The sequence below is a fragment of the Clytia hemisphaerica genome, unplaced genomic scaffold, assembly GCF_902728285.1.
Source record: "Clytia hemisphaerica strain Z4C2 unplaced genomic scaffold, Clytia hemisphaerica genome assembly, whole genome shotgun sequence".
NCBI classification, from domain to species: Eukaryota; Metazoa; Cnidaria; class Hydrozoa; order Leptothecata; family Clytiidae; genus Clytia; species Clytia hemisphaerica.
This window is the reverse complement of record NW_027104192.1, coordinates 34,768-46,310: the sequence shown is the minus strand read 5'-3', so window position 1 is coordinate 46,310 and position 11,543 is coordinate 34,768. Positions and strand designations below refer to the sequence as shown.

At 34.3% G+C, this 11,543-nt stretch overlaps 2 protein-coding genes across 2 annotated transcripts; both read right to left on the bottom strand.

Annotated features, from left to right (window-relative positions):
• Positions 1 to 134: 134 nt before the first annotated feature.
• Positions 135 to 2,269, bottom strand: LOC136815116 (general transcription factor 3C polypeptide 5-like). The gene has a single exon (XM_067071556.1). The coding sequence runs from the start codon at positions 2,167 to 2,169 to the stop codon at positions 604 to 606; it is 1,566 nt and encodes a 521-aa protein (XP_066927657.1). The 5' UTR covers positions 2,170 to 2,269; the 3' UTR covers positions 135 to 603.
• An 863-nt stretch (positions 2,270 to 3,132) lies between these two features.
• On the bottom strand, positions 3,133 to 10,091 carry LOC136815115 (small glutamine-rich tetratricopeptide repeat-containing protein beta-like). Its single transcript, XM_067071555.1, has 10 exons — positions 9,938 to 10,091; positions 9,404 to 9,519; positions 8,984 to 9,032; positions 8,712 to 8,811; positions 8,230 to 8,334; positions 7,721 to 7,775; positions 5,703 to 5,793; positions 4,910 to 5,015; positions 4,414 to 4,647; positions 3,133 to 4,241 (listed from the first exon to the last, which is right to left on the bottom strand). Exons 1-10 carry the CDS (start codon positions 10,038 to 10,040, stop codon positions 4,109 to 4,111), a joined length of 1,092 nt encoding a protein of 363 aa, XP_066927656.1. The 5' UTR covers positions 10,041 to 10,091; the 3' UTR covers positions 3,133 to 4,108.
• Between the last annotated feature and the right edge of the window lie 1,452 nt (positions 10,092 to 11,543).

Genomic DNA, 11,543 nt, shown 5'->3' with positions numbered 1-11,543 from the left:
TTTCTCTTTGTTTAATAATACAAAGAATAACTACATATGGTTAAAAGAGACAGAACGCATGCGTGTTACAATTATGCAGGATTCTTTACAGGAACAGACTGTAAAATAGGATAAGAAAGGAACAGACTACCATCAAACCGTGTACAATAGAGTATTTTGTATATGTGTACAATTAGGTTCAAATCCTAGCAATAATAGTGACTTACAAAGTTAATGAAAATACAAGATTGCTGAGGGCGTCACATTTCATGGTCACATGCTAGCTACACACAGTTTGGGTTCGACTTAACAAGAGACAAAGCATCATATGTCTAAAGTCATCGCGTTGAAAAGATCATATATAGAACTATTAGATACAGTGGAGCCTCTTTAACTCGAAACAGGTTTTGGTCCCTTTAGTTAACAATGCTTATAAATCTTACTCCATAATTTGAAATATCCTTAACTCGAACAAATTTGTGTTTCCCCATGCGTGTTCGAGTTATGGAGACTCCACAGTAAATTCGAACCAAATTCTCTTAATCCTCTTAATAAAACTTAGGGCCCTTATCTAGCGCAAAAAAGGTGTGATCAAATCCGAAGAGAATTTATGATTTTCAATTCTCAAGCATAAACATTAAATTCTTCTTCATCATAGAATTGGCCAGTATCCATACTATAATCATCATCACCTTGTAACATTTGTGTGTAGCTTAACATCTGTGTGGAGGAGGGCGGTTCCGTGTCTCGTTCGTACATGTCTTCGTCGTAAAGCGCTCCTTCACGGAACCTCTCTTCCTCTTTGACACCGCCTCCTTCACCCTGTACATCAGAATGAACGCCTGCTTCACCGCCACCAGTTTTATCACTGCTGAGATTTTCAGATTTTTGTTTCTCGTATTGCCTCTCAAAATAGGCGTCAACCGTTTTCGTCATCTCGTTACGGATCCGTCCCATTGTACCTTGTGGAAACCATCCCTCTCTCTCATCGCACCTGGTTTCCATACCGTCATTCTCAACGATGATTTTCTGAACAGCTGGATCGTGAATATCACACAATTGTAACATCATACTCCGCGAATGAATCATTTTATTTGGATGAAAAATATACGGTTCTTTATCACCTTCTTCTTTGTTCTCTGGCTCATTACAGGCGGCGAGGACTGACTTTGAGGCCGGTGCCCTGGACACAATATTTCTCAAATTACGAGGTAAGTAATCTTTATTGGATCTTCGAGCGGGTACCATCATCTTATAGCATTTCTTATTCTCTTTTGATCGTCTCAAACGAAACTCAACCATTTGATAACGTTTAGCTTTCGGATCTTTTCTCGGGTCGTAGCCCATGCGACACCAAAGGGTCCTCCAAGGTCCACTTAACCAGTAATAAGCAAAATACTGTAAGACTTTCTTCAATCGCTCAGGAGTGACATCCACCAAACATGATATTGCAAGCTTGGACCATAACGGTCTCTCGTTAAACATAAGTTCGAGTTGTTTTATTGCATCCGCATCTGGACCTTTATTCAAATTTTCAATAATGGTACAAGCTTTTTCTGTAGGTTTACTTGGCACATCTGCACTTGAATAAAGGGCAGCCATAGACTCTGTATGACGACGCTTCCGTATAGAATCAATACCGATTTCCGGCGCTTTAGCAACTGTTTTAATCCCGGTAACTAGATCCGGTTTGTATTGGTAAACTCCAGCGGAATCGAGTCTCGCGAAGACAGGCGGTGCAAAATAAGGTGGAAAGTCAGTGTTCCCTAGCTCACTAGTATGAATTGATTTAAAATAATTCCATAGCGGTTCAGGTGTCAAATATTGATAGTCCATGAGAGTCTGAAACCGATAACGATCACGTGATATACCTACAATGTCTTGTTCGTATTCGAATTCATCAGTTCCTTTCTTTCTTCGGCGCCGTACTTTTAATAATAAACCAGTAAATGGTAGCAAATCGGCGCATGCGTTATGAGCATTTAAATCTTCAGGTCGATACGTCATTTGAAGACGTTGTTTACCGCTCCGATAAGTTTCAGAAATTTTTTCTTCACCACCCAGGGTTGCCAGCATTTTGTCTACATTCTTTATGAACCCAGGGTATTCGATAAAGACAAGCCTTTTGGTTGTGACTTTTTTGAAACGTGATGGGTCATTCTGTATCTCATCTTCAATCTTGACTTCCATTTTTATTTAACTGAAAATAAATAACCCAATAAAAAAGGTTTGAATTTATGATCAGTAATTGGCGAAGAAAATGATGTTGAGTTTCCCTACAGAGTGCAGAGAGTTGAACCACTATAATTATAAGAGCCATAGAACTTCAACAATTTAAACCACATTTCATAAGCGATGAAAAAATTATCCAAAGGCAACTTCTTTGAAATCGAAGACACTTATGCAATACTAGCCGTAAAAATGCAAGCAATCTTTGAGGCAAAACTTTTAATGTAATAGCTCTTGTAGTTACATGGAAATTATAAAAAAAGGATCTAAAAATATGAAAAATATACAACATCCACAAAAAAAGAATTTTCAAACACATTAAAATCTTCTTTGTTTACGAATCATATTCTGCTCTCGAATTTTCATTTTTCGTTCTCTTTTGAAAAATGCTTTCCCATCAACCTCGGGTGACATGTCTTTGAATTCACGTTTAGGGCCACCCAGGGTCCACAACCAATCCGGGTATTCCGAATCGGGTTTTAACTGGGTTTCTTCGCCTTCTTTGAAATAATTTGCACCAGGGCATGTTGTTGGAAAGTTTGTTGATGAATAACAAGCTCTGCACATGTTCATGATTGACTGTGGTCGCTTTAAAAAAGGCTGGATCCAAGGTAGCATTCTTTATTTGTTTGTTTATTTAATTTTTTCTATTTTACTCTGTAATGAAAAAAGAAGAATATAAGACTCGTAAGATTCCTTACAAGATTGCTAAACTTTAAATTAAAACTTCAAACCGAACAACTGTCACTACTAGACCCTATTACTACGTTCATACAACCTAATATGACATTGTGAGATTTTATAAGCTCTGCTTTGAATAAAATCTTAAGTTCAATTCATTTATATAGCATAAAGGTTTTCAAGGTTTGGCTAAGTTAAATGACTCCGCCATTATAAAAGAAAAACTCAACTCTGAAGAGATGATTCCTTATGCAAGTAAGTCGTGTTCAAACGCACCTTAAAATAATTTAAAGGGTTCTCAGGAAAATAAAAATGATAAATGATAAAAGTCACGACCGGTGAAAGAACAGATTAAAAAGAATTTTCCGCATCTATTTAGAATGACTTGCCAAACGCCAAAGTGGGCATCCAAAGTAAGCAGCCAGAATGATGAAAAATATTTGCATCTAGAAAACAGGTGCCTAAATAATTCTATATAAATGTAACTGAAATAAAAAATATACATTCTACAAACTAAATTTCGCCATAGTCCTTATAAAAAACACTGGTCTGGAAGCTTATTGTTTTAACTTTTTGTTAGCTTTTCCTTTGTTAATATCAAAAGGTAAAATCGATTTGCTCAGTTTTTGATCACGTTACCAAGTACTCCTCTTGGGATTGGTTTAAGATTTAATCACATGATCAAACTATTTTTCTCAACACAAGTTCAAGTAAGAAACAATGGAAAGAAACAAAAGGCTTCCAGAGCAGGGTTCTATATACGGACTATGATTTCACTTATAAGGAAGTTAATATTATGACACATGGGTTAGGTTGATTTGAAAAAAGTTTCAGCTCAGCTAAGAAACCTGAGGAAGAAATTCGAGCAATATTGCAATCAGAGCATTTTGAAAGAGTTAAGAAACTAAAAATTGGCATATCGTTTAGATATCCCCTGCCTATACCGATAAAGATTGTATCATTATGTATTTCTTTTTTGAAAGATGATCTTGAAATTGAACGGTTATTTACTAAACTACCGCTAGGGATTTGATGTAAAACATCACCATCAGCCACCAACAGTAAACTTGACCGTGCAGTGAGAATCGGGTCTTCATTAAAGAAGAAACTCTGGTATGCACCATTTTAAAGGTTTCCTTCGTCTCATTTGTCAAACTGTCACCATTTGAAAGACATTTTCAATTTCAATAATTTCATTATATAAAGATTTTATTTAATTTTATTTTTGATTATTTTCATCAGAAGGAGGGGGATTCTTTGGATCTTGGTCTTGTCCTTGTTGAAACTGTTCGCGAAGTGACTCAGCTAATTCTGGATTTTGCTCTCTTAACTGGGCAGCAACTTGTTGGGAACTAAAGAAACGAAAAATTGAATGATGCTATATTGGACTTTGTAAGAATTATGTACCAAGCAATTTTTAAACGTTTAAAAAAATTTGTAAATAATTTTCAAGCAAACCTATTTCGTGATTTTTTCTTTAGAATCAAATCAAGATTACATCTTAATCAAGAGTAAATAACATACGCATTCATGAGATTGCCAAAGTCCAATCCAGCTGGCATTTGGAAGTTTCCTGGAAAGCCACCAGGCATTCCAGCTACAGGATCTCCTTCTGGTGGAGCTGGTCCTTCTGTGGGCTGTCGGTCATTTGTTAAAGTTTCTTCATCTTCTTCTGGTAGACTTCCAGCTCCTGGCATTCCCGGCATACCTGGCATTCCCGGCATACCACCGCCCATACCACCCATCATGCTTGAAAACCTGGTTGAAATACAAAATTAAGAAGATTTGACAGGCATTGTAAATACCTGTATTATAGGGTATTTACACTCACAGAATAATGAAACTTTGCATGCTTTTTAACTGCTGCAGTATATACCCATACATTTATCAAAAAGAAATATTGGAGGATCATTTTATAAATTAAGATGTACATTATGTTATTTAATGGTTTTAAAGAGTTTCAAATAATGGAAGCTCTTCAAAATGTTGATTATAAGAAGTCTGTAAAATAAAAGCTTACATGTTCTGCATGGCTGGGTTTGTCATGAAATTTTGTGCCATGTTCATAACAGCTGGATTTGATAGTAATGAGTTGATATCCAGTCCAGCCAGTGGATTACTTTGTGCTGAAAATAAATAATTTGGCTTAAATAACTTTTAGTTTAGGAGGGTTTATGGTCTGACTTATATTTTCAAATAATCATATTCCTCATATTAAATCTTCAAAAAAAATTTCTCCTGGTTCAAAAGTTATGACATGACACAAGAATATTTGAGAATTGCTGATTTCAAAAGTGTGCTCAGATTTCTGGGACAAGATGAAGTTTTTACAAGCTCTTATTTGATTTGGTTGGTTCGTTAAGATGTAATAAAAGAATCTTATTACTTTTTCTAAAGAACGAGTCATCTCTATCACTTTAAATGACCAATTAGTGAAGTATCTTGTAAAAACTCCAGCTCATCCCAGATTTCTTAGATCAAAAGTTACAGCCCTGTAAGGTAGGTCTATTTAAGCTATCTTTGGACATTGACAGTTTCCCCTACGGATTACTTAAAAGAAAATATTTTTTCCGAGGCAAAAGTATTTTTATATGTTTTCACATATGTTTTGACTAGTTGTACTCCTCATTATTTTATCATTGACTACATCATAGGTTGCTCTCAAAAAAACTCTCAAAAAACTCTAAAAAGTAGGTGGAAACTAAGGTGGAAACTTTACTTTTTTAACAATTTCTTAACGTCCTTTTTTACTACAGTAGAAATTTATACACCGTTGAAAAGAAGCTAAAAGAAAGCAATAACGAAAAATTTACTTGGTTGTGAGGGCTGTTGGCTTTTTAATTGATCTTTCGCTAAATTCAAATTAGTTTTGTATGATGCATTTTCTGGTTCGAGAGTTAGTGCCTAAAAGAAAAAAAAGAATATGATAATATGATTAACAAGTTGAGATGAGATGAAAGCTATTCAATAAATAGAAGAATCCCAATTCCAAACACAGTATCTTTTTATTATCTTAGGTTAGGATAATTATTGTCAAACTCTGCTTCAAACTTTTGCTTGGCGCCAACTTAACTGTACTTAACGACGCACGAAAAAAATAAATTGTATTGTATGGTCGACCTTGACAAATACTGCTTGTACATCAAACGAGTACATCATAGTGCTGGCATTTTATCCCTGTATTTCTTAGTGTGATTGAAACTGGTAACACTGTTTATTGAAAGTAGAAGAAAAGATTTGCAAAGGAAAACTCATTTTGTGTCTTCGTGGTAATCAAACCTCAGCCTCCAGCATGGGTAAGTAGATAATCACTCTACGCTACTATGTAAAATGAGAATTAAAATTTTAAGAGCCATTTTTTTTAAAAATCTTCAGAATAAAGAATGATACCTCACCCTCTTAGATTTTGATGAAATTTTGACCAAATGATCTATCACACAAGAAAATAAGACCTATTCAAAAACTTTTTAGACTCATTCAGAAATCCTACTTTGACAATAATTTGCGCTTTACCGCAAAATTTCTAAGTCCAAGTGTTGTGATTAGCTTTAGACTATCCAATATTTCTTGTCCAGAAGATTTAAACAGCATTGTTTGCAGTATCTCATAAATTATCACCCTAGTAATGTTGCTTAGTTATTTAAGAATCAACAAGTAAGACTGTTAGTGTACACTATTATAGAGATATTGGACAGTCTAAAGCTAATCATGAAAATTTTGCGGTAAAGCGCAAATTATTGTCAAAGTAGGATTTCTGAATGAGTCTAAAAAGTTTTTGAATAGGAATTGAGTACTGTTAAACCCATTAAGTTGAAGTAACCTGCTTATATTTAAGATTAATATTCACCAAACTGTGAAAGGTTGAGTTTTTTTCTGGAAATATAGGCCCTGGAATGGTAGGAAACGCCAGATGTCAGTGTCATTTTTTTACATATTCTGTACTTAAAAATAAAGAAACTGTCATAAAATGTCATCTGTTGATGGAAATAACCTGAAATCTTTTTCAGTTGTTCCTCTAATGCCAATGATTAGTTGGCTAGAGAAGATCAACCAATATTTTGACAAAATTATCCTGTTAGAGCCCTTAAGTGGGCCTGATTTAGCATTTTAAGAGCGAGAAAACAACGAAGTTAAGCAAATTTTCAATCGATCATATCTTTAAGAGACTTCAAAAGCCCATTGAGATTTTTTTGAGGCTATAAACTAGACCTACTAAGGAAGCCTTGCTGAAAATTTCAAAAAAAATTGGTGTTGCCTTAAAAAGATACGCCATCTTGAATTTTGCTCCAGGTCTGCCAAAATAGCAATTTTTTCGGCCATTTTTTATGGTTACGCAAAGATGGAAATCCTGAAAATGTTATTTTTGTGGCCAAAACCCACCAGGTCAAAAGTTTACTTCAAAAAAGTCCCAAGGACCATCAGCAGCCAGCTAAAAGTGCCAGATTACGCAAAGTTTGAAGCCCTCTACAGGAGGTGCTAGAGATTTTCGGGGAAAATTTTGGAAACTCAATTTGATTTTTTCTGATTCCCTACAAAAAGTTCTTGAAATCCACTGTAAATCAGCTTTCTAATGTACTTGAATAAAAATTCATTGGCTTTCAAAATCTGCTCCCCACCAGAGTTCATGATTTTTAGGGGTCAATTTTCGCTTAGTAGCCTATCTTTGAGACGCTGTATCTTCAAAACTACTTGAGATATCAAGGTGAAATTTTCAGGGTCTTATTTTCTTGTGTGATAGATCATTTGGTCTAAATTTCAGCAAAATCCAAGAGGGTGAGGTATCACACCCTGAAGACTCTTAAAAAAAATGGCTCTTAACTGTAACCCTTACATGTTCATAGCTATCTATTGATTTTTGATACTCTTTATTTGCAAGATGTGCTAACCTGGAAAAAAAATTAAAGTTGGTAACATAATGAAACTCCAAGAGTGAGACGAAAAGACAAAGGATGAATGGGAAGTTATAAAACATATGAATTGTTATGAATAAGTGAAAAATAAGAGACAGAGACAACTTGCCCCCTGAAACCCCCCCCCCCTCCCCCCTGGAACTTTGCCCTGGAGTTTTGCCCCTGTCACATTTAGATAAAAATGTCTTCAGGGAGGTTTGGGTAAAACCAAAGACTCCTTTAAAATCTGAGGTATGCAGTATAACTTAATAAGATAGAGGACTTGCTACGACAAGAGTTTAAGTCTTGAAACTTTAGGTAAAGCTTTGAATGCACCTGCAGGCAACACGTTTTATTGTTTGTCATCAAAAGAGACAAAAGCATTTCAAATATAGTTGACCTGAGACTAAAATAAATTAAAGAACTATTATGTATTAACATCATGACATACCCCATTCTACCATAAGCTTTCCCATAGGAAGGGTCTATTCGTATCGCTTCTTTGCAATCATCTACTGCTTGTGTATGTTTCTCTAATTTTGTATATGCAGCTCCTCTAGAAAATTGAAGATAAAATACTTATAAACCAAACCCTAGTTACATACATCCAAATTACACACAACATTTTATACAGCATGAAACTATGACTATATATACTTACTACAAAATCTAAAAGCCTCATTCTTAATAACTTAAACATCTCTGTCATATCATCGAGCACTTTTGGCACTAAGAAAAACCAGAATGGTGTTGGTATACATTACTATATTCAAATAACGTGAAACAATTTTAGTTATTTGTTATTTTTATTGGTATACTTTGAGCACTATAATTTCAAATATTGCACTCCTTCTTTCTCTTGTCGACCCAACTTCAACTGGAGCTTTTTATTATTGCTTATTGGAATTCAAAAGAGAAATTTGCAGTCCAAACCTGTTGCAGTAATATATTGCATTTCTACTGTCGAGTTTGATGGCCTTTGTATAGCAATCAACAGCCCCAGAATAATTTGCTTCTTTCATTAAACCATTTCCTGTAAAAAAGTAAAACTTGCATTTTCAGCCTAATAAAGCCAGCAGAATTTGCTAAATGTCGGTCCAGGGAAACCACAGATATCTTATATAAAAAATAGAAGATCTATCTAGTGTTTTACAACAGCTTTTGTGGAGCAAACCAGGAAATTTATTCTATGATAATAAGATTACCTCTCAGTTTTTCTTCTTCAGCTAACCTTTTTTCTTCTTCAGATGGTCCCTAGAATTAAACAAAGAATATCGAGCTCCATGATATGCTTTGTTTATTTTTTAAATAAAAAGACGTACATTTGTTACATCAATTTTGCTTACTTTATTGCGTAAAATGTATTATATATGATGATCTTTCATTTTTTTAGTTACCAAATGTCACAAAAAAGTAGTGAGAACCAACCAGTCATACTTGACGTGCAAATCCAAATAATTGTCAAATCAAATGACAATGAAATTAAATGACAATGATATTAACATTCTTCAATTCTTTTTATTAATTTCAAGCTAAAACATTGAGTACAAAAAAAAATTTCAAGTATGGGACAATTGCAAAGAAAATCACACTTGAATATCTTAATTTATAGTCAACTTCAGTACCTTATTGGTTTGAGGAGCTGGCGAACAATTTTCTTGATAAATATTGAGCAAATTCGTGCCATGTGGTGGTGTAATACCTTCAATACTGTAAGCGCTCTCCAAACATTGCATAGCAACTAAAAATTTTTTAATAAAAAAAAAAACAATCTAAATCAACTGACGTCCAATATTTGAACAGTCAATTAATAAGCTCTACTCTTTGATATTTGATATATTGTAATAAATATTTTTGCAGCATCGAAATTAACTATATTATGATATTTTGATGGCCATCTAAGGTGTATTAAAGGTCTTTAATAAACATATCTTTCCCTGCATGATAATGCTGGTCGCTGGTCTTTCGAAAGAAAATGAGTAGCCATTCTGTTAACATATCTTAATGTTTATATTTTATAGGGAACATTATAAAGTTAGTTGACTGGCCTTTCTACATTTATTCACACCACATTTCCACACATTCCATAAGTTCCATTTTATGACTCTCTTGTTTCCTGGTTATAGAATCTAAGATAATTCCAAAAGGAATGTAGATACCTTCTAATCCTTCTGCTGCATCTTCTCCAAGTTGGCCACTTTGAATTTCTGATTTCAAAAAATCAACAAAAGCTACTACAAGATTTCTCTTAATATCACTCATTTTGTTTGTTAGTTATATTAAATAGTAGAAATCTAAAAAGAAAATAGAGAGAATCAATCAAATGCAATAGAACAATTTGGCAAAATCCAGTTAGGTACTGGCTTTTTGACACCTTGGAAAAATAGCAGTCACAAAACTTTTATTTGTTTCAATTGTTGATTCTAAAGATTGAATTTTTTCTTATCTTTAGTTCTCAAACGAAAGCAAGAATTTGAAGTTAGCCCTATTTTTCAGAGAATCCTTTTTAATTGGATGGAAGTGTCAACCTTCATTTGATTGGACACTTCTTTTTTAAACAATCATATGACAATTTTTTGATTGGGCAAAATAATGGAGCTTTCACAAGTGTTTGCGATTGAACAAAATAAAGCAATCAAAATATTTTCCAAGGGGGATGAATTTTTAGTTTTTCTTCTAGTTCTTCATGCTCGCCAATCCGAGGAGTCTTGATGGTGCCGTAGTATAGTGGTATACCTTGACTTCTGTGCAGACGGCAAGGGTTCGATTCCCACTCACGGCAGTTCACTTGGCAAGTGAACGTTCCTTCGCCCGGGTCAACCCATGCCATGTGAGGGGAATTGGGTAGTCAGTTCAAGGTGCTGACAGGACGTTCATTAGTAAACGTCTATAGTTGCAAAAATAGGCCTCTAAAGCCTCCTGCAACTCAACCAAATAGAAATAGAAATAGAAATTAAGAGAACAATTAAAATGACGTGTCCAAAACAAACTTGTAAAACAATTGAAACAATCAAAATTAATCATATTTGGTTTGATTTTTTATTTTGACATGTGACATTTGTTTTGATTTTGTATCCGCTGCATACAGTTTGTTTACAAATTTCGCAAGTACTGTTACGTCCCTTTAAGCTATAATATGATGTTGGTTACTTGATTGGAATACTGTTTTGTTTGGTTACATTCTGGTCTTGATTATTCTGGTCTGTAAATTTTCATAGTGTCCTCCTAGGTTGGTTCCCCCACTAAAAATCAAGATTTTTCTCCATATTCCCCCCTCTTTTATTTCCCCCACCATATTTCAAAATTTTTCGGTTCCCCCCTCTTTTTTGAATTCCCCCAGCTATTTGAAGATTTTGCGGTTCCCCATATGGTTAACATAAAAATGCCTTAAATCAAGTTTGAAATTTTGGAAAGCTTGAAAAAATAGCCTTGAAAGTGCTGGAAAAATGAAATTGTATTGAAAAGTTGGTTTATCCCAAAAGATTTGCTGATTTTATTGCTTAAACAGGTTTTGCAACAAGATCATCTTGAGATCAGTGAAGTTCCCCCAGTCAAAATCTCCTAAATTTATGGTTTTCCCCCCTCTTTATTTTCCCCCAGCAAATTTCAAATTTTTCATTTTCCCCCATACTTTAAAAAAAGGGCCAAAATCAGAATCACTATGATTTTTAAAGTAGGAAAGGAAAAAAGCAGTAGATTTTCACTACCTGTCAGAGAACAGCAACTGTGACAAATGTTTTGTGATAATCTTAAATCTAACTTTAT

Excerpts from the sequence above, each read along its gene's own strand:
- LOC136815116 (XM_067071556.1), bottom strand. The coding sequence starts at position 2,169 with ATGGAAGTCAAGATTGAAGATGAGATACAGAATGACCCATCACGTTTC.
- LOC136815115 (XM_067071555.1), bottom strand. The coding sequence starts at position 10,040 with ATGAGTGATATTAAGAGAAATCTTGTAGTAGCTTTTGTTGATTTTTTG. Across the intron at positions 9,520-9,937 it reads TGCAGCAGAAGGATTAGAAG|TTGCTATGCAATGTTTGGAG; the intron begins GTATCTACATTC and ends AAAAATTTTTAG. Across the intron at positions 4,648-4,909 it reads AACCCAGCCATGCAGAACAT|GTTTTCAAGCATGATGGGTG; the intron begins GTAAGCTTTTAT and ends TATTTCAACCAG.